This window comes from Meriones unguiculatus, chromosome 17 (assembly GCF_030254825.1).
Source record: "Meriones unguiculatus strain TT.TT164.6M chromosome 17, Bangor_MerUng_6.1, whole genome shotgun sequence".
NCBI classification, from domain to species: domain Eukaryota; kingdom Metazoa; phylum Chordata; class Mammalia; order Rodentia; family Muridae; genus Meriones; species Meriones unguiculatus.
Genome location: NC_083364.1, coordinates 68,607,042 through 68,630,236, shown reverse-complemented (window position 1 = coordinate 68,630,236; position 23,195 = coordinate 68,607,042). Strand labels below are relative to the sequence as shown.

The 23,195-nt window shown below is 36.0% G+C and overlaps 1 protein-coding gene across 1 annotated transcript in view; it reads left to right on the top strand.

The window, feature by feature from the left end:
* Positions 1–23,195, top strand: part of Cadm2 (cell adhesion molecule 2) — a 766,465-nt gene that overhangs the window by 249,245 nt on the left and 494,025 nt on the right. The window contains exon 3 of the mRNA XM_060370623.1: positions 2,001–2,042. Coding sequence (XP_060226606.1) covers positions 2,001–2,042 — 42 coding nt within the window. The remainder of the gene's footprint in view (positions 1–2,000; positions 2,043–23,195) is intronic.

The window sequence follows — 23,195 nt, the reverse complement described above, 5'->3', positions numbered from 1 at the left end:
CTCCTCTGGATTTTATTGGACATCACTTTCAGTAATAGTTTTTCATTTTATATTATTAGCTTAATTATTTATTTACATATTAATTTTTTATAATCTTATTTAATTTCTACTACTTATACATACCTTTCTCCAGACACAATAGGACTGCTGCACATATGAACTCACTCGGACTGTGACAGCATGCAGAAAACCTGCACAGGTTCAAGCCTAATGGGTCACAGTGCCAAGAGGGAGTAATGGATACTGGCTTCCACATCTAATGCTAACTGCAATTGATGCTACCAAGGGAAAACTAGTCTCCTCCAATGGAGTCTCACCGAGCATGTTCTGTGTACCTCTGTGTAGGCAGGGCCCATGCCTAAATGTAGGTGGACAGCACCAAGGGAACTCAATAGTATTATACATTTTTTGTCTTGTCTTATCAGACTTTTGCTTGTTTATTTCTCTCTCTCACACACTCTCTCTGTATGTGTGAGAGAGAGAGAGAGAGGAGAGAGAAGGGAGAGAGATTGTTAGTTTCTTAAGGTTTTATTATTTGGGTTTTGCTTGTTTTCTTACAAAGAAAGAAAACAAAGGATATGAGTTAGGTGGTTAGAAAAAGTAAGATCTGTAAGGAGCTGGGAGTAGGCATGAACAGGGGAATAGATGTAGGTGTTTGCTTTAAGACACAAAAAAGCTAAAACGTGCAATCCATAGACTCTAAGGGATACTTCCTCATGACCTGTAATTTGAAATATTCAGTACAAAACACTAAGAAATGCATAATAATAAACAATGAAAATATTCATGAGTTAAATTACAATAGACTTTACCAAGGTAATTTTCCATTTATAACCCTCTTGAGGCATTATTGGGATACTTCCTTTGAGATTTGGAATGTCTAACCTCAACCTTCAGATAACATATGTGTTTTCATCTGTATGTGCTCACTCAGGAGGAGTAGAGTTCTTTCCCTGTATGTATGAGCCCCTGAGTTCAAGTTCCAACAACAGAAAAGGGTTAAGAACAAAAACAAAAAAGTACACAACACCAACTTGTACACGTTACCCTAAATATTTCATCTATTTTCTCCAATTTGGAAGTGAACTGGCAAAGCAGAAAATTTACATTTTAAGCACAGTGGATGTTCAGTAATAAGATGTCAATAATTTAATTGCTCAGCTATACTTTTTACCATTCTAATATGAAATGTAAATAGTAGGATTTCCAGACCTCCTCTATGTTTTTGGATTTCCATCTGATTCACAGCATAGTTTCAGACACTTCAGTTTTTATCCTCGATTCTAAACACACCTGTACTGCCAAGTAGCCAAGCTAATGCACTTAGAATATCTCATTGATTCTGGAGGGTAAGGTGGTGTTTAGATCTTTAAGGAAATAATATAATCCCACCAACTATTTTGCCAATATCTTGTATCTGATTGATTGTATGCTAATGGTAGGAAAGAATTGATGAAAATAACCATCTTCAACTCAATATAAATATAGGCAGACCTGAACTCAGTGGCTGGCTCTTTGACTGCCTACCCTGGATGGGAGAGCAGCCTTGCCAGGCCGCAGAGGAGGACAATGCAGCCAGTCCTGATGAGACCTGACAGGCTAGGGTCAGAGGGAAGGGGAGGCGGACCTCCCCTATCCATGGACTTGGAAAGGGGCATAGGAGAAGACAAGGGAAGGAGTGTGGGGTTGGGAGAGGAGGCGGGAGGGGGATACAACTGGGATACAAAGTGAATAAACTGTAATTAATATAAAAACAAAAATAAATAAAAATATAGACATAAATGGAAAAACTTTTCCCTTTGTGGTTTTGAATACAGCTTGCCCTATTTGATTTGGTCATATCCATAAAGATCTCTGGGAAGAATAGGAAACTGGTACTTGCAAGGACAGCTGTAGTTTTTGTCCACCTGTCTTATTTTGTCCATTGAAAGCGTTGAAATAGTATCTCTTTGAAAGTAACATCTTGTTTTTTGTTTTTGTCTTGTTTCTTTTTCTTTTAGGTAAGCATATTATTCATTCCTGTATAATCAGACTGCATCAAGGTAAAGCAAAAAGTAATATGTTATATATGGATATATATCACAAGTATTATATGGAATCAATTCTTAATATGTAAATTCATGAAAGCATAGGAAAAGTGCTAAAAAGTCAGAATTGTTTGCTTTAGAAAACCGAGGCCTGACTATATAAATAGAACAATCATTATTCAAGTTTTTGTTGTTCTTTTGTGCTACTGAGACTCAAAACTTACAATATTTGAAAGTCTTTTATTACATATCCCTTAAGAAATTTATAACTTTGTACATTCTTAGGACACTGCCCATTCTAATCTCTATCCTATCAGTTTTAAATATAAAATTATTTGTTATCAATATAATATTTAGCAGCAAATTTGAAGTGAAATATAAAGTGAAATATAACAAAGAATATGATTTCACATTTGAATATTTTTCTTCCACACATTATGTATAAAGGATTGAGTTTGAGTAATATTAAGAGTAATATTAATTGGTATTATTTATCATTATCAAGATTACTTATCAACATATATAAAATAAGTCTCTCAGGGAAAGAATTAATCATATTCTTAGAAGAAATATGATCAGCCTTTAATATTACTTTCCCTAAAATAAATCAAATTCATAATTAATATTTTGTTGGTATGTCCAAAGTAAGAGAAAGAGCCAATGTAATCATATTCCTGACAGGGCACCTGTTCTAAGAGGTATATATAATATTTAAGATAGTCTAGGGAATTTTTGTACTCCATAGTAAAGGAGATCTTTTATCCTGATTCGCTCATGTGGAATAGAAATCTAGGAGAAAACTCAAGTTTGCAAGGCCCTGTTTGTTCATATTTTGTGCACTATAGGTAAACTTTTCATAAAACTTTATCTATTTGGAACAAAGGCAACAATCAGATGTTTAAATAACATATGCAGCTTCAGAATTTAGTACACTTGAGCACTTGCCTTGCAGAAGGGGAGGTAGAAACTCATTATCTCAAAAGAAATAAAAAGCACTTTTATTTAGAAGAAGAACCTCCATCATCATTTATAAGTCTATGAAAGTAAATAATCTTCTGATTGATGTGACAAAGGAGTATTTTTTTCTCCCAACATATGATTAATGAGCAGAATATTTAAATTTTACTTCCATGTAAAATGATTTTGTTTAAGGGGGGAAGGTTATTTTTATAAATGTGATAACAGTTTTAGATTCAAGATTCTATGTACATTTGGCATGCCTAAGTATTTATAGTACGTCAGAGAGAGTGGAAAACAGTTTGTCTGTCACTGTACTTGTTCCTTGTATGTTTGCCTTTCCTTCATATTGAGAGACACTGGGATTCTGTTAAAGTGATTGTTTTGTTGTTGCTGTTTTGTTTTAAATTGGGAATTAATGCTGTTTATTGAATATACTCTACTTCCATCATCATCGATAGGAGTTTACAATTTAAGCAGAAATGTGCCAAGGCCTAAATATTTTGTCTCGACTTTATGAAGAAACCTTAACAACATCTATCTTGTTTGACTTAGATAGACAAATGCCACATGGTCTCTCTTATTTGTGGATCCAAGCTTCAGATCTTCAGAGTTGAAACTTTTATAAACTTTCTGTTAGTTTTATGTTAATAGTTTAATATTAGTTTTCCATAACTTAACAGTCTATCAGATGAAAGACTCGAAGACTCGTGGTGAATTACGCCTTGTAATATGATTATTGTTATTACACAGTCTCACAAATATCCACTATGTATTCTGTCCCTGACCCTGACAACTGGCTCACTCCTATCACAGATTCGTTTTCCCTTTCAATATCTCTTCCTATTTATTAGTTTTGATGAGAGCATATGGGTGATTTAATGTTTTAAACTACATGTTGGAATTCGGTGAACTCACCTGTGTGAGTTCATGGCTCCCACTGTCCCATAGTCTTTCAGTTACAAATAGATCACAAGTATCTGGCTCTATCAGTCCTTTTTATCAAACATAGCTGACCAGTAGAATGGACTGACTTCTGTGGACTCAGTGCCTGTTGCTGTGCACAGTTGCTGTGTGTCCAAGATTGCCATGGCCATGTCATGCTTAGAAGGTGACATGTTTTGGTCCCTTCCCTCATCCTCTGTATCTTACCTTCTTCCTATTTTTCTATACCTGACCTTCTTACTATTCTGCAATATTCATGGATTTTTAAAACTATGTTAAAATGTTTTCCATTATCTTTTATCTTCAACATTTTATGCAGCCATGAGTATTTGAATTTTCCTCCAGTCAAAACTAGAAGAGGCTTCCTGGTTTAGGAATCATACTGGCCCTTACATTTTAGTGTAAATACAGGTATCTAGGGGATATGTTGTCAGTTTATCTAAGCAGCCATATGCACCAAAGTGTTGAAACCAGAAAATAAATATATAACTTGAGTTAAAAAAAAAATCAGGCCTACAAAGGTAAATGCTACATGTCTAATTAATATGTGTATCTTTCCTTAAAGGTTCAGATGCCTTCCTTGAAGTACTTTAGGGTCAAAAAAACTAGAAGGGTTAGTGCAGGGTGAAGTAGGGATTACCTTAAAGAAGGAAAGAAAAAACTCAAAAATTAAACAAGGGTGAATAGACTAGGTTGGGGTTGGAAATGTTAGGAAAAGGTAGAGCACTAGAGGATGAAGGAGAAGGAGGAATTTGGAGGTGGGTCAAAGAAAGCAAAGAGTGCATGAGAAAAATCTCAGTAGTCTACTTTTAGGTAACACAGTTTAAAAACACGAAAGAGAATTTGAAGGCAAAATCCTGAATGAATTGACCTCACAGCTTCTAAACGCAATGAATCATTAAACAAAATTATTCCATGCTGTGTGTGTGACACCTACATAGGAGTTCTTGGTTTGGAAAGCCCCAAAGGCTCGCAAAAACAAAAACAAAAACAAACAAACACAAAACAAAAAACAACAAGCTTAGGAAATGATGTAGAGTGATTAACCTGGAAATGATCTGTAATATTTTCACTGCTTGGTAGTTCTCATGGTGCCTCCACAGGATGTTGTGGAGTAAATTATATTCAGGTCTACATCAGCAAGTGATGAACTATAATGCAGTTAGGCAAATATAGGTATATTTCTTGAACTACTGTATGGGGGTAACCAATCACTCACTTCCTGACTGGACTTGGGTCTTGTGCTGTGGGAGAGAATCCTTGCTGTTCTCTAAACATGGTCCCAAATTCATGACTGATGTCATCTTTGTCAATTTCTAATTGTGTGTTGGTGTGTGTATACATGTTTGAAACCAATTTTGCTAATAATTTTGTCTCGTATCACATTGTATATTTTAAGTAAAAATTTCACTGTATCTCCTCAGTAAGAGGAGATACTGTATGTCCTCAGTAAGAATGATATAAATTTCAGAGAGTGTCATAAAATATGAACTAACAGTTAAATAATTTGAACTTACTATCCTTTTGTGGAAACATTCAAAAGAAGTCACTGAGAAGTTTTTAGAATGTTTGTTGCAAGTAATATTTTAAAATTTCATTGCCTAACCTTGTTTAACAGAATTTGGAAATTACTTTAATTATATTCTGATAATCTTGAGATATACCTAGAGTTGGGTTTCATCCCATGATATAATCTAACAAAACATCCTGAAAGTGGATTATAAGAATCTCTTCCCCAAAAGAAATGGACATATAAACAGGGGGGGGGGGGAAGAGTAAAATCTCAGTAACAAGGAAGAATTCATCACCTCCTTGTGCATCAGCTTCTTGTATTGTCCCATGACATTTTCTCCTGAGGAGCACAACAAACACCTTGGCATTAAATGTTATTCGGATCCTGGTGCAGAAACTTGAGTTAATTCAAGTATCAGAGAGTAAATGATGTACATGCTTTGTCCATTTGCAGCAAACTTTGCAAGTGAACACCAGCAATGACGCTATGAGTCTGAGATTGATGGCTATTTGATTTAGCAACATATGTTGTTTGATGTGCCACAAGCAGATGTTCTTTCTTGAAATTGCACATGCAACTTGATTTACTCTCCTGACATGTAACCTTGGCAGATGAATACTATTGCTTTTTAGGTAGAGGAATTAGAATTAACAGTTGTATATGTCTTTGTTCAAACAAATGTCTGTTGACCGGGCCAGACATCATTAACTTTTATAATGATGACAATGAGCGAACTCTTTGAATCACTTGCTCTGTAAACACAGAGTGCTTTCATTGTGCAAGCCATCTAGAGTCAGTTTTTTTTTCAATTAGCAGTTCTTTCTTTTAATGTTATAGGAGAATTAATGAAAACACAACAAACCACATTCTCAGACTCTTCTTTCCTATGCATGCTACTGCATTTCAAACCTGTCACAGTATACAAAGAGTTGAAATGAGAAAAATACTTAGAGACACCATTGTTTATTTTCGTCCCTATTCACATATGGTAATGTGCTCCAATTCACACAAAAACAAGCATACACATGTACCAAAAAACAACGTGATTACATGGACACAAGGTTGCATGGTTTAAGGGTACACAATGAGATATAGTGCAAATTTGAGGAAACAGACTCCTCAGTATTAGAGCATTGTGATCAATGATTTTTCTCAGTGGAAATGATCAATGAAACTTAATTAAACTTATGTGTTTATTTTAAAGGTTATAGAATTATTTCATATCATAGATGATTACATTTATTGCAAGTCCAGGAAAATCAGGATGTCCAGGAATGACATATGCTTCTTCAAGGAAATCTCTTCTGTGTTAACAATCTGGTGCTGTCTAGTGACCTTTTCTATGCAAATATGAGCAATTTGAGGTTATCATGATCTTTCATGCATTGCTCCTTAAAGGGGAAACTTTAATTGCTTTTATAGTTTCAGTTCTATTTTAACCTCCATTACCTATAATATCTTCTTTGAAGCTTGAAATTAACTTTTTTCCTTCTCAATTTTATCCCTTTATTTTGGTAAGCAATGATTTTTTTTTTTCTGTCACCAAAATTCTGATGGGTTTCATGAAGCATAGACATGACAAATCAGTATGATAAAGTACATCTTTATTACCTTAGTCCATTCATCACTCTCACTGAAAGAGAATTATATTCATTTTTTGTAGAGATCATCCAAAGATAAACTGTCCTTTGCATATAGAAGCAAAACTATTATTAGAATTGTACAATGTACACTCTTTAGACATTGTTGGTGATGAAACCTTTCTTGTGCCATTGCTTCTAGTTTCTTGTAAAACACAGATCCCTTTTGATTAGCTGATGGTCATCTATGAAAGCTATGACTTAGACATTAAGGCTGCCACTTTAGTGTACTTAGCATGTTGTACAATAAGTATGTGTAACTAAACAAATTTAGGTTATAGAAACAGACAGAACGAGGTCAGTTTACAATACCTAAATTAACTTTGGATTTTCTCTCTCTACCAAGCTGTGTCAGTGGGACAACCTGAACACACAATGCTTTATTTAAGAGTTAAATTATTTGTTCTGTGACAAACTCATGTCATCTCTGAGTTATGAGGCAATGCAAATGTGCACTCCCTCACTCTAAAAATAATGCAACAAACACTTTAGCTTTGTGTCCCTCTAATTGAAAATGGTCACAGTCTTAATGTTTAGACAACATGAACTTGTCATACTCATTATGGAGAGGAAAAGTAATTGTAATAACAGGTGATTAAGTGTTTTATGCTCACAGATGGATAATGGGTGATCATGCGCCGAACAAACTTTCGGGAGCACTTATGAGCATTCTCTGACCTGGACATTATGTGACTAAGCAGTCCGTGACCTGCTGTAGATCATTGTCTACATGTCATTGAAGGGTCAGGTCTGTGAGTGTAAGCCTGTGACCCACTTCTGTAAACTCCCTTTACTCTGTGTATACTTGCATATCTCTAAGGAAATTATAAATGCTGTTATTGCTACTAACATTTTCATTTAGTCGAGTATTTTACAGGGAAAAATCGTATATTAGCTACATATCAAATGCATATGATAAAAATTGATGTGGTTTGATTAATTTTCTTCTATGAGAGAAGGCAACATGGCTAGTTTAGTAAAAAAAAAATAAAGAGAGAAATAGAAAAAATATGCTTTATTTTTAAAATAATTGTTTAGCATTACAATTTGTTAGGTTATTAGGGATTTAAAAATACAAGCATTAATATCCTATATTAATCTTCTTTTAAAAACCATTTTCTCTTTCAGAATCTGAAAACTTTTAGATATACACGAGGATAATATGAAAACTGTTCTGTTAATAGTCACAGGGTGACTTAGAACTATTATTTTAAGTTTCAAGAAACATAAGCCAAATATAAAAATAAATTCAAATGAAGAAACACATCTCAAAAACATATTTTCCTTAATTGTGTATTTAATACCCACCTCTATACCTTGATGTTGGTTACTGAGACAAAGAATCAAATTTTGTTTTGATTCTGTTTACATGTTCGCCATTTTCCCACCACTGTTATTATGAATCTGTTAAATGTCGCATTTATTTGAACAATTTCCCAGGTAAAATATGTGCAATAACATTAATCGAGTATGAATTTAATATTTAAAAGAATATGCAACTTTTCAATATTTAAAAATATGTTCATTTTAAATAAAATTGAATTATATCACATTCCTCCCTTCCTTTCTTCTGTCAAGCATCTCCTAGGTCTCTTGCTCATAATTCTTCTGGAAACCATATGAATACAAACAACAAAAGCATATTCAGCATGGTCAATTTATATGTTTGTGAATATATAAATATATTATATATATTATATATTTGTGAATTCATATATGTATATATCTACACATACAGATACACATACATATACATATGTATTTATGTAACAATAATGAAAAGAGACTATGTTCTTGAGTTCTTACTAGTCTAATACAAAAGCAATAATAACTCCAAAGTCAAATCAACATTCTGTTTTAAAATGAACTGTTTCCTTTGCCTAGTCACCATTATAAATCTCTTCAAACTGCTTCCAAACTTCCACATCCTATGTTATCCTCCCATCCTTCTTTGAAACAGCTGCACCTCACTTCTAGTTGCAGGGAAGAAAAAGTAACACAAATTTGTTACAAAACACCAAGAATATTATTTTCTACACTTCTATCCCTAGAAGTCTAAGTACATATAGACTTTTCCCTCCGCAACCTCTGCTGATTATCTGTATGTTCCTGTTTCTTCCATTTGTTGTGGCTGCCTGTTTTCCTTAGTTTCAACTTCCTGGTTCATGCAAGCTTGGATGCTCATACTCCCTCCTGCTCTGCTCCAGGTCTTCCCTCATTCTCCTCAGAACAACCTCAAAATTCAGGGCTGTTAAGATAATCTGAACATCTCTCTCAACTCTAAATTCTCAGTTTACTCACCTCAAGCAGAAGCTTTTGATTTACCCTACCAAACTATTTTTTTTATAAGAAAGCATATAAGTTCAAGGAATTCAGTCCTGATTAATCACTTAGAACATTGTTCACACAACTACTGGACTATTGTGTAATTCGTCTGCTATATACCTATACCCAAGCAGATTAGGATTTTTCACATTCTCTTTATTAGTTTTACAATTACCGAGTATAATCAGAATATATTGAACCATAGCATTATATAATAATTGGTAGTAGCAATAGAAAATTCTTCATATCCTAAATAGGACTACACAATAAAAATTATCTGAAGAAGGCATTTCAAATTTACATCCAGGATTAATTGAAAAATGTAGTACTGAGAATGAAAATACTTCTCATTCTGTGTTTGTCTTTCATAATCAATAGTACTAGTGAAAGATATTTAACAGTTATATAAAAATAACACTAAATACACATTCATTTAAGCAATATATATTTTCTTTGTCTTAATAGTTGATCATTTCCTCTTGAATCTCACACTCTAAAAACTATGCTAGAATTGTTCATTACCTAATAATTACTCATTTGTCGTTTTTTAGTGTTAAATCAGATTCATTATTGCATAATCTGGATCTTCTGTTATCCAGATCTGTGGTCTCAGTTCTTTCGTTTCTATGAGTATAACCATCTCACATAGTTAATATTGTATAACATACTTTATTAGCTTATTGCATATTTTATGTTGTGCTTTCTCATTCCTTATTAATAAGAATGACCTCAAATTTCCCTCTATTTTGAAGGTTGAAGACTATTGTAGATTTAACACAGAGCCAACACTGAGTCAAATGTAAGATCACCTCATATACCCCTTCAGTTTTGATTCAAGGAAAGTACTAAACTTTTGGCCAAGTTCTTGCTACTATTTTAAATTTATTGAATAATTTTGGAAAAAATCCATTGTATGAGAATTTGTAGAATAAGTAGCCTCTTCTACAGGTTCTGTTGTCTGACTTTACAGATAGTTATCTTTATTAGTGTACATTAGCTATACAATGAAATGAGATCTTCAGTGTGACTGCACTATTTGTATAGCAGAATTTGTGTATACTTTTCCATCATCGCCTTTAACTTCTGCTCTTTCTCCTCACAGTATTTATCTCCCCAATGGCAGGCCACTTAATTTCATGCCTTATTATTTTGGTTTTCTTATATGAGTGAAAACATAGTTATCTTTCTAAAATGAAATTATACAATTTCTTTAAAATTGCATGTATATCAATAAATGTGAGTATGTGAATAACAATATAAGAAAAGATGTTTATCTGGCAGTTATCAAAATGTTAGTCATTATTCTGCATGTCTAATTATAGTAACAATTGCAGTATCTATGTGTCATGGTAGGTGTAAACTACTCTGATATAAACATTGATATATGAAATTTCTGAGCTGTTTTCTTTTCTTTTTTGTGAGGGTGCTATAAATTGAACCTCAGATACCCATTAAGTGCTATTTAAACACTGTTCCACTGAACTATATATTTAGGCATGAAATCTTTCAATATACCCTGTAGTCATATGTTAATGCAATCAAGCACAATTTTCTAATTGACTCAGTTGGAAAACAATGAAAATTAGTATATTCACATAAACTGACCCTCAACCAAAGAATGGATACCGAAATTGTGGTACATTTGCATAATGGAATACTACTCAATAATTTTGAAGAAGGAAATCATGAAATTTGTAGGCAAATTGGTGGAATTAGAAAAATATCCTGAGTGAGGTAACCCAGAAGCAGAAAGACACCCATGGTATATTCTCACTTATAATGGTATATACTCACTAATATATGGTATTAGCCATATAATATAGGATAATCATACTAAAATCTATAATCTTAAAGAAGCTAAACAACAAGGAGGACCTTAGCAAAGAGACTTAATCCTCATTCAGAAAGGCAAGCAGGATAGTCACCAGAAGTAGGAGAAGACAGAGTACAGGACAGAAGCCTTCCACCGGGGGCCTCTGAAAGACTCTACCCATCAGGGTTTCGAAGCAGATGCTGAAATTCATAGCCAAACTTTGGATAGTGTGCAGGGAATCTTAGGGAAGAAGGGGGAGTTAGAAAGACCTGGACTGGAAAGGAACTCGACAAGGGGACCAACAGACCCCCAAAAATCTGGGCTCAGGGTGTCCTACACAGACTGACTAATCAACCAAGGACCATGAATGGAAAGGACCTAGACCCCTTGTTCATATGTATGGGCTCAGTCTCCAAGTGTGTTCCCTAGTAAGGGACCAGGGGCTGTGTCTGACATAGAATGGGTGACAGGCTCATTGATCACCTCCCCCTAGTGAGGTGACTTAACTAGGCCACAGAGAAAGAGGATCCAGACAGTCCTGATGAGACCTGATAGGCTAGGGTCAGATAGTAGGTTAGTGGACCTCCCCTATCAGTGGACTAGGGGAGGGACATACGGGGGGATAAGGTGGGAGGGGAGACAGGAGGAGATGACGGAGGGGACTACAGTTGGGATACAAGTGAATAGATTGTAATAAATAATAATAAAGAAAAATAAATTAAAAAAAATAACTATTCCATCCGAGAGTGCCAACCCCTTACACTATATAAGACACTCCGCTAAGCCTGTAGACAGGAGCCCGAGAGAGTTGTCCTTTGAAAGGCTGTACCCAGCAGAGCATCAAGATAGATGCTAAGACTCACAGCCAAACATTGGTCTAGCCATAGGGAGTCCTCTCGAATTGTGGAAGGAAATAGAAAAGGACCTGAAAGTAACCGGAGCTCCACAAGAAAAATAACAGAACCAATTAACCACGGCCAACAGGGATTTGCTGAGACTGAAGCAACAAAGGACCTACACCACCTACAAAGATGTAGCAGATGGGCATATTAGGCTTCAACTGGGTCCTCTAGGAAGGGAAGTGGTTACTGCATTGGACACAGCCTCACTTGTCAGCTTTCTGATCACTTTCCCTTGGCAAGGCTGCCTTGTCAGGCCACAGAGGAAGAGGACACATTCAGTCCTGATGCAACTTCATCAAACTGGTGTGGATGGGAAAGGGTGCTCCCCTTTTCTGAGGAAAAGGTGAGGGAGGAGGGAGAGAGAAAGAGGGAGGAAATGGGAGGAGAGGAGGGAAGGGTCTACAAGGATGTAAAGTGAATAAAATAAATAAATGAAAAAAAAAAGAAAATTAAAAAAAATAATTATAGTTTTGAGTTCTAGTAGTGCAACTATTCCAAAATCTACTTTACCTAAAATTAAGTTGCTTCGTGATTATTTCTATCCTTTCCATAATAAATTTTTACAGAAAAACCTAGAAATTATTTTAATTAAAATTTTGTTGTGTAAGTTTGTAGAAAAATATAGAATATATATGTGGAATTCTTATCCTCTTTATCTTGAGTCATTTTCACAATTTATGTCTGTCACCCACACGACTCTCTACCGTGGCTTGTTATTTGACTTTGAGAAAAGAGCCTCACAACTGCATGTTTTCATTTCAACCTTTGAGCTAGTATCGCCACACATTTTTTCTTTACATATTTACTAACCTTATACTCTACTGTGTTTAAGTTTGGAAATACAATTAGCTCTTTCCTAGACATTCTGTCCTGAGATCTGTAAAGGCCTCAGAAACAAGCTAGGCTTCAATGCAGCCCCCTAGCCTTGCAGATGAAATGGTAGTATTTTAGACTGTCTGCATTTGTCTCCTACTTTTTCATGCCCACTGTCCTTTATTACCTAGTAAACAATGTTTTGCAAGCTGGCACCGCTTGTATTTTACTTGTTTCCATGGAAAGATAAATCTTGTCACTTTTATTACCATTTGGTCTTCTAGAATAAATTTAGGATAGAACAGTTTTCTCCGTCAATAGAGATTATTTTTTTACGTTTCTAACAGGACTTTGGAATGTCATAGGAATATATCCTAGAAAAAGAGACAGAAAGACTGAAAGAAAAAAAGGAGAGTCAGAGAGACAGAGACAAAGGAATTGTGGATGAGTCTGTGTGAGTGTATGTGTGTGAATAGGGAAAAAGAGAGAGGGAGAGAGAAAAGAATAAACAGGGTTAGTTATTCAAATCTCAACCCTCCTTATGCTAGGAATAATAGAAGAGAAGGGATTTTGTTGTTTTTGTTTCTTTCTGGTTTTTTTTTTTTTTTTTTTTAACAAAAGATGCCATGTTATGAGGCAATGAGATACTGTGATACTGTGAGAAAAACCCCAGGCATGGAATCATATAAACTGAATGAAAATCCATACCTGCAATGCTGCATGAAAACCATTATTCATTTGAGCGTGTTTTCATGTGATATGCGGAGAAATGGTTCTAACATTTCTCTTTATACTGAAGACCATATAGCGAGACTTGCCGTTTTTCTCAAACTAAACCCTTGACAGTGCATGCTTTATTCTGTAAAGGCCTCAGAAACAAGCTAGGATTCTACGCAGTCCCCCAGTCTTCATTCTTCATTAAAACTTCCCTCACATTTTGTTGCTGTTTAAACGACAAAATTTCTACTATGTAGCGATCCCAACTGGATTGTTATTTGCCACGTTAAAGCTATTAGCTGGAACTACTAGATTTCTTTGTTGTTAAAGTTACCGAGTCAGTGTTAACAAACTGAATATGAAAAAAAAAAATTGAATATGGAGTTTCCACAGGATCTCTATTTGAATTTTCATATACATGCTTTTATACAGTCTATGCCTCTTTTTTAGATTCTATTACTGTAACAATTTTAGAATTTTTATTTTTGTTTCTTTTATTTTTAGGGAGAAATAGTTAATATTCAGCCTTTTAGACACAACGCATTACTGGAAGTACCAAGTGCCGCTCAGTCCTTAACAGTATGTTGCTAACTGTGTACACTACGGCACAGCAGAGATACAAATTGCATTCTGATTGAGTGTAGTTAATTTTAAACAGAAAGTATATGTGACACAGTTCTCATTTAAGACAGTTTTTAGAGTTGAGCTCTCAAAATATTTATGTTGCTAAAAATATCAAAATTTGGCTGTCAAGGGCAAAGAGCCACCACTACTTTTGCCACCATTTATAATATAACTTAAATTTTAGTCAGACCTGCTTTTTGTCGGCACTGTCAAAAAAGCAGTATTGCAAAGTCCTGGCAAATATCGTCACCGTCCTGAAAGTAGTGAGCCACATTCTTGCGGTAGTATTTTAGACCGTTTTACACCGGCAGTGCTTTACCCGTTATAGCCTGGGTTACAGTTTTTCCTTCCCAAACCGTACCATTCCCTGCTCTTTCAGTGCGACCTTTTCTTCTAGTCTATTTTGGGTTGATCTCGCTTCCTGTCAAATATTTCTTAATATTTCTTTGCTAAAAATGTTGTAAACGGTCCGTTTCTCTTCTGTGATCTTTCAGGCAGGACTTCTCAGCCTCAGTCCTTGTTTTGTTTATTTATTTGCCCTCACTCGGGCACAGGACCCTTGGCAGGAGGTCACAGGCACACAAATCCCTCCGTTTTGTCTTGGTGGGCTGTATGCTTTACACCCAGCAGGTCCTGGGGATTCACCCTGTTTCTTCTCCCTCAGGAAATGACTCCCGCTGTGCGCTAGCAATTGTCACAGTTACCCTCAGCGCAATAAAACAGTTTTCCTGTGAGGTTTCCTGAGAAGAAAATCCCGAAAGAGCTTAGTTCTGGGTGAACAGGTGGAAGTGTGAGTGTAGCTTTGTGCTGGTTGGTTTTCTCTAAAGGGAATACAACAATAAATATCTGGAAGGAGGACACCTTACCTGAGGAACTGCCTCCACGGACTGCCCTGCGAGAATGTCTTTGAGGCTTTTTCTTAATTGATAATTGAGGTTAAGAGATGTCAAATCTTTGTGGGTGATGCCAGTCCTAGGCAGGTGTGCATGAGTGTGTGCTTCACGTCCTGCCTCGAGGTTCCTGCGTTGAATTTCTGCCCTGATTCCCTAGACTATTAACTATGATACAAAACTATAAACCAAATAAAACTTTTACTTATCCCAGTTTGGTTTGATTTGGTCAAACGACAACATCCCGCAAATACACATGCATATACAGTTTTATTGATTTCCTGCTATTACTGGCTTACAAACATACAATTTGAATTAAGTGTCTAAGATGATCACTGCTTCAGTAAATGCCTGACTGGAACTGATAAATTGTTTAACCTCTGCATTTCAGTCTCCCTGCCAATAAAACAGAGGTCATTAGTATCCTTTTCTATGATTACAGATGTGCTTGGAAGAGGACCCAACATATAATATGATGCAGATTTGCTGGGCTATTGCAAAGAGAGCAGTCAGGATAGTTTACAGCTATGTATTTTCTCAGCAACTGCTTGTGTAAGACATCATTGATCTTTTTTGTCTTGATGTTCACAAATATGACTTTCTTGGAAGAACTGTTTGTGTGTATGTGTGTGTTACAGCCTTTGATAGCCTTGAATTTTCAAGCTTTGCAGTGACTATTTATTAATTTAAAATCTGTCCCTTCTTGCTCTCCGGGCTGCTAACATTGCAACCCCCTATGGAGGTCACTGTCTGACCCTTCAAACTACTTGGAACATATGTCAACCGCAGGTCTTCATGTATAAGTGTTCAGCCTGTGACCCACTATCATGGCTGATTGTTCTTCAGATCCCTGCACAGATGTTAACTCTTAGACATATCACTTTTGATTTTAAATATACTGTGGATTTTAAAATGTATTAAATATTCTACTTCAGACTTTTTCTCATCTAACCAAATATGTGGCTGCAAATTTGATTGAATTTTCTCGTATACTGATTTGTTTTTTATCTCACCTGTCAGAGACAATGCATTTCTTATTTATTATAACATAATCGAAAACTTGCAAAGCATGGTATTTATCAGGCATTTAATTTATGATTATTAACAAATTGGTACATAATAAATGTAAGCATTCCGTATGAGAAAGTGGAATTTTAAATAAGCTGGTTTACATTAAAAGTAAAACTGAAACATAGCAATAACATGCGAACCCGTGAGGATTCATTCATATGCTTGAAACTTTTTTTTTTTTTTTTAATTTATAACACAATGAGCCTCTTCATCAGAACAAAAGATGCTTTCACTAAAGCTTCTGGCTCTTCCTTCCTTTCTTTCCTTTGATTTTCTTTTCTTTCTTTTTTTTTTTTTTCTAATAAGCCATACTCTTTTCCACTTACAAGGAATTAGGTTTCATTGTTGCTCTGTGTTTTGTCCTCTCCATCTCTTTTTCTACTGCTCCTTCTCATCTTATACCTCACCTTAACCTGTTTTCTGCTGTCACGTCACATGTGACCCCCTTGTTCACACCTACCTTGAATATCTCTCATTTCTCATGATCTCCTGTCTGGTATCATGGTCAAAATCTGTGGGACAACACTTATTTCTAAACAGGTATGTGTGTGTGTTCATTGTTGTTACAAAATTCTTGATACAAACAATCCATAATGAGGAAGATACTTTCCATTCATAATTTCAGAGGTTTTAAACCATGGTCACCAGGCACCCTGTGTGCTGATACTGTTTGCTCACCCTGTTTGCTGAGGTGAGGCAAAGAGCATGACGTGGATATAGAGACAGAAAAATAAACTTACTTCATAGTGTGTAGAAAGTAAAAATAAAAAAAATGAAAAAAGAAGTTCTCCCCTATCAGTGGACTTGGGGAGGGGCATGAATGCAGAGGGTGGAGGAAGGGAGGGATTGGGAAGGGAGGAGGGAGGGAACCACGGGGGGGGGGGATACAAAGTGAGTAAAGTGTAATTAGTAAGGAAAAATAAAAAAAGAAACAGATGTAAAATTTCTCTTTTAGAAATGCATTGCCAGTGACCTAGTTTCTTCAGTCTTTCTTCAATGACTATGCACTGCAGTGAATTAAACACTGTTCCTTCTCTTTAGGCCCTCTTCTCTCTTCTCAGGCATGGATTTGTTAATGTATTAATGTATTTGTTACTGTGGCAGTATCATAACACAGTCACTTCTCAGAAGTGTCCTTAGCTGAAGATGAAGCCCTGACCTTAGTGCCTTTTGGGCTATTCTCCCAACACTAATCATCATATACTGCCACTTTATCTTTCCACTGCTGCCTTGGTACCAGTTTTCACATGGAGAACCTGCTGGATGGACTTCTCTCTGCCAAAATCATAATGGCCTGGAAGAGCAGATCTTCCGGTTTCCTCTGTCTAGTCACTGTTCTGATTCACTTATTCCCCTCCACCCCAGCAAGCGAGTGACTAGATATGCTGTTAATTTCCTGATTTCAGCACACTGTGGAATGATTATAAATGTTTTCCCACAGCTCTGACTATGCCCCAGGAAGGCATAATTAAGCTTCTTCGGTGGTTGTTCCTCTTTTAAGTAGTTTACTCTTTTTGGCAGTCTGAACTCTGAGAAGCTATTTGGAGACAGTAGCGTTTTTGCAATCGTAGGAAGATTTACCACTTGAAGAACAGCAGCTCCATAGGCATAAAGGAAAGAGATTAAGAGGTTGTAAATTAGTGCATATTAGCTCTGTGGTTTTACTCAGGAGGATTCTTTTATTTTAAGTAACTCTTTTAACAGTTACAAGAATATGCTTACCACTGTTCCTACTGTGCGTTTAAACTTATTTAATTTTTTTTATTCTTACTTTATATTTTGATCACGTTTTTTTTTCCCCAAACACCTCAGAGAGAATTGGACACATGCAAGGCCAGCGAACATTCAAACCAGACTTAATCTCAGCACTGAGAAGTGGACAAAGGATCCCAGTCCTTAGCCAAGAAGCTATTTGCAATTGATACCGTCAGGGAAAGGGAATATCAGTTATTCCATTGGTGTATCACTAATTAACAGCACTCCAGCATAAGCCCCAACCCAAGGACAGCTTAAAATAGACTCCAATATTGTGTGTCTCTGTGTGTGCATGTGTATTCTTTCTCTCTTTGATACTTTTTGTCCTATTCACTTTATTTGTTTTAATTTGTCTGTGTTGGTCTTTGGTAATTTTGTTTGGTTGGTTGGTTGATTTTTACTCTATTTTGTTTTGGTTTGGGGCATTATTGTTTTCTTGTATATTTTTGTGATTGGATTTTCTGGTCTGTTTCAATGGTTTCCTCTTGTCACTATGATAGCACCAACTCTCTCTCTCTCATACCATGACCCCACCCAATCTAAAAATTTATACATGATTTCATTAAAGAATAAAATATAGAGATAGCAGGAAACCATGTATACAATGAACATATTATATTAAACAATGTAATTTAGGAATAGTTGGAAACAATGTAACTGGTCTCCACATGAGTCAGTCATCTATTGCTTATAATTATCATCACTTCATCACTTTTAAATGTTGCATGATTGTGTTTAAATATTTTATAAATGACAAGATTAAAAATAGGCATGGTAGAGGCAGGAATGCCAGAAGTATTTTGATGCTAAAACTGAAGAAACTGCAGGGGGTATTTTCTTCTTTTGGATTTACTTGCAAAGTGTTGGATTGAAGTTTATGAGATGGAAGAGAGCAACAGCAACAATAGTCACATGGGTTTTATTCTAGACCTCCAAAGCAAAAGCCCATCGTTTTCTCATTCTTCAAATTCAGTGACCCTTACAGATCATCTGTTCTTAAAATAACTTGAAGTACCATGGTAGAACAAAATATCAGTTTTAAACAGTTTTTGGTTATGCCCAGGGCACTCTACCTTCTCAAATATGTGAATATGCATTTATGTAAAGATAGCACAGTAAGAAAACAAAACAAGCAAGCAAACAAACAAAAATGCCATCATTTTGTGGCTAATAGCGGGAGGAATGGACTAGACTGGTCACATAGTGTTTAGCCTAACATTATGCCTGATGGGCGATTGAACGACTCACCATGTAGTCTCCTTTATGAAAGCAAACTGATAGCATTTCCTGCTCTAGGACATAAGAGGATGGAGGTAGGTTTTACTGAGAAAATACCTGATAAATGACTCATATAAGACAAATATACACAATTACAAAAACCCACCCCTTGTACTTAAATAAAAACTAATTTAAAAAAAAAACATTTTATTTGAAAATCCAAATACAGCAGAATATAGATTTTTAAAAGGTTTTCCCATGAAAATTTGTCTAGATTTCCAAAGTGGTTGTGCAAGTTTACAATGGAGGAAGGTTCCCTTTTCTCCACATCCTTTCCAGTATGTGTTGTCACATGAGTTTTTGATCTTAGTCATTTTATGGGTGTGAGGTGAAATCTCAGGGTTTTGGTTTGTATCTCCCTGATGACTAAGAACATTGAGCATTTCTTTAATTGTTTCTCTCCATTCGATATTCCTCTATTGAGGCTTCTCTGTTTAGCTCTGTACCCAATTTTTTAATTGGATTATTTGGTTTGTTGATATTTAACTTCTTGAGTTCTTTATATATTCTGGATATTAGACCTCTGTCAGAAATAGGATTAGTGAAAGTATTTTCCCGGTCTGGTCTGTAGCCTGTCATTTTGTTCTGGGGACAGTGTCATTTGCTTTACAGAGCTTTTAAGGTTCATGAGGTCCCATTTATTGATTGCTGATCTTAGAGCCTGTGCTGTTGGTGTTCTGTTCAGGAAGTTTGTCTCCTGTGCCAATGAGGTCAAGTCTCTTCCCAACTTTTTCTCCTAACAGATTAAGTGTGTCTGGTTTTATGTTGAGGTCTTTAGTCCACTTGTACTTTAGTTTTGTGCAGGGTGACAAATATGGATATAGTTGCATTTTTATTCATGTAGCCATCCAGTTAGTTCAGAACCATTTGTTGAAGATATTGCTCAGACAATTAGGAACAGTCCTACCTCAAGTTCCAGCTATACCATTCATAGGCATGTATCCAAAATATGCTGAAGTATACAACAAGGACATTTGTACAACCATGTTCATAGAAGCTTTATTCATAATAGCCAGAATCTGGAAACAACCCAGATCTCCCTTAAGGGAGGAATGGATGCAGAAATTGTGGTACATTAACAAAATGGAATACTACTCAGCAATTAAAAACAAGGAAATCATGAAATTTGCATGCAAATGATGGGAACTAGAAAAGATCATCATCAGTGAGGTATAAGAGAAGCAGAAAGACACACATGGCATACACTCACTAATAAGTGGATATTGGACATATAATATTGGATAAACATACTAAAACCTATATACCTAAAGAAGCTAAGCAAGAAGGAGGTACCTGGGTAAGATGATCAATCCTCACTCAGAAAGGCAAACGGAATGGACATCAGAGAGGGAGAAAACAGGGAACATGACAGGAGCCTACCACAGAGGGCCTCTGAAAGACTCTCCTCAGCAGGGTATCATAGCAGATCCTAAGGCTCATAGCCAAACTTTGGACAGAGTACAGGGAATCCTATGAAATAAGGGGAATATAGAAAGAACTGGAGGGAACAGGAGCTCCAATTGGAGAGAAACAAAACAAACAAACAAACAAAACAAAAACAAAAATGAAATCTGGGAAAAGGGGTCTTTCCTGAGATTGATATTCCAACCAAGGACCATGCATGGAGATAACCTAGAACCCAGGCACAAATGTAGCCCATGGCATCTCAGTGTCCAAATAGATTCCCTATTAATGAGAACAGGGTTTGATTATGAGTCTTAGTGTCTGCTTTGAAACACTGCTAGGTAGAGTCTTTCAGATGCCACCCTTGGCAGAGTGCAGGGAATCATATGAAAGAAGGGGAGTTAGTATGATATGGAAAGGATAGGAGCTCTACAAGGACCAAATATATCTGGGCACAGGGTCTTTTCTGAGACTGACACTCGACCAAGGACCATTTATGGATATAACCTAGAACTTCTGCTCAGATGTGGCCCGTGGTAGCTCAGTAACCAAGTAGTTTTCCAAAGTAAGGGGAACAAGGACTATTTCTAACAGGATCTCAAGGGCAGGCTCTTTGACACCCGCCCCCCCAGGGGAGGAGCAGTCCTGTTAGGCCACAGAGGAGGACTTTGCAGCCAACCCTGAAGATACCTGATAAAACAGGGTCAAATGAAAGGGGAGGAGGTCCTCCCCTATCAGTGGACTTGGAAAGGGGCAGGGAGGAGACCAGGGAGGGAGTGTGCGGTTGGGGAGGGAATGAGGGAGCGGGATACAGCTGGGACACAGAGTTAACAAAATGAAACTAAAAAGAAAAACAAAACAAACAAATAAATAAATAAATAAATAAATAAATGAAAAAATAATGAGAACAGGGACTGTCTCTGACATGACCTCAGTGGCTGGCTCTTTGATCACTTCCCCCTGAGGGGGGTATCAGCCTTTCCAGGACACAGAGGAAGACAGTGTAGGATTGGGAGGGGACAAGAGAGGGAGTGACAGCTGGGATACCAAGTGAATAAAGTGTAATTATTAAAAAATAAATTAATAAAAAAGAAAAAAATATCTTATATAGACTTTATTCAGAAGACCAGTGGCATTAGGCAAAACATCTTACATTTTTCTCTAAGGAAAAAAAATTTGAGAATATTTTTAAGTCATTTTGGTAAGTGCTTTTCTTCATATAAAGCCCTGTGAGACAAGGCAGCAGAGAGACTAAGAATAGTGCAGTGAGGAATCATGACAATGGAGGGTCGGTCATTAGCTGTAATCAAGGCTAGCTTAGCTATAGTACAGGAAGCAGAAGGAGGGTTTGAACTTTAGCCAGATGAAGAGCCACATACTGCAGAGGCCATCTGGATGCCTGAAGTCAGCCTGAATCCCGGTCAATGCCTTTTATTTAATTTAGGATGTCTTTAAATTCATATCCAGGAAGAAATCTTACTACACAAAGACTGGGAATATCTCTCCAAATATCTTGTTGTAAAATATTCTAAGCCTATCATTTCGGAAATGCCACTGTCCAAGAAGCTAGCCTGCGGAACGACACTGCTGCTCCACGGCAGCAGAGCTGAAATCTCCGCATTCACTTTGATGTGCACCATATGTTGATGCTTCCCTTTTTGTCTTCAGAACAAAGAAGTTCACCATCCACTTAAGAATGTGCCAAATTTATTATACTTAACAGTATTTGTTGAAATCTGTGATGTCTGATTCCCTAAATGCAATCTGTCTCTTGGGATATCAGTGTTTCCAATAACTCTTGTCATTTGCTACTTGCTGTCATAAAGAACAATCTTTGCATTCACTGTAACAGGGTAATGATTGCCCTTGAGTTGATAAATTTAAATTTAAGTTATTTCAATAAAATATATTTCACACACATTTCCCACAGTAAACTTGCCCTGTTTTAAATCCGTAGCAGCCACTAGACCATGTACATGGACAGAGTATTTTTGTTATCAAATACAATATAGGACAATCCTATTGTTGGATAAGTGTTCAGAACATATATCTTTTGCTCAGATCCATCACACTACCTGCTATTGTGCATAAAGATTAACTGGAATGCAGTCATGCTTCTTTGTGAAGAATTCACTGTGACTGCTTCATTCCACAGAGGCAAATTTCTGTTTTTATACTAAAACAGGATAAAAGTCTTTCTTAGAAATCTAAACTATTTAGAATATAGATAGATTATAGATAAATAAATATAGATATATAGGTAGACAGACAAACAGGTGATAAATAGATGATAGATAATAGATAGTAGTGATAGATAGATAGATAGATAGATAGATAGATAGATAGATAGATGACAGGTCAATAAATAGGTAGAAAGATATAGACATAGATTGATAGGTAGAATCTCTTACATCAAAACTCCTAATTATTCTCCACAAAACATTTTTGTAGCTCTTACATAGAGTTCACTTTTTCTTTTACTTCTCATTATTTAATTTTTCAAGTAATCAATATGTTTGGA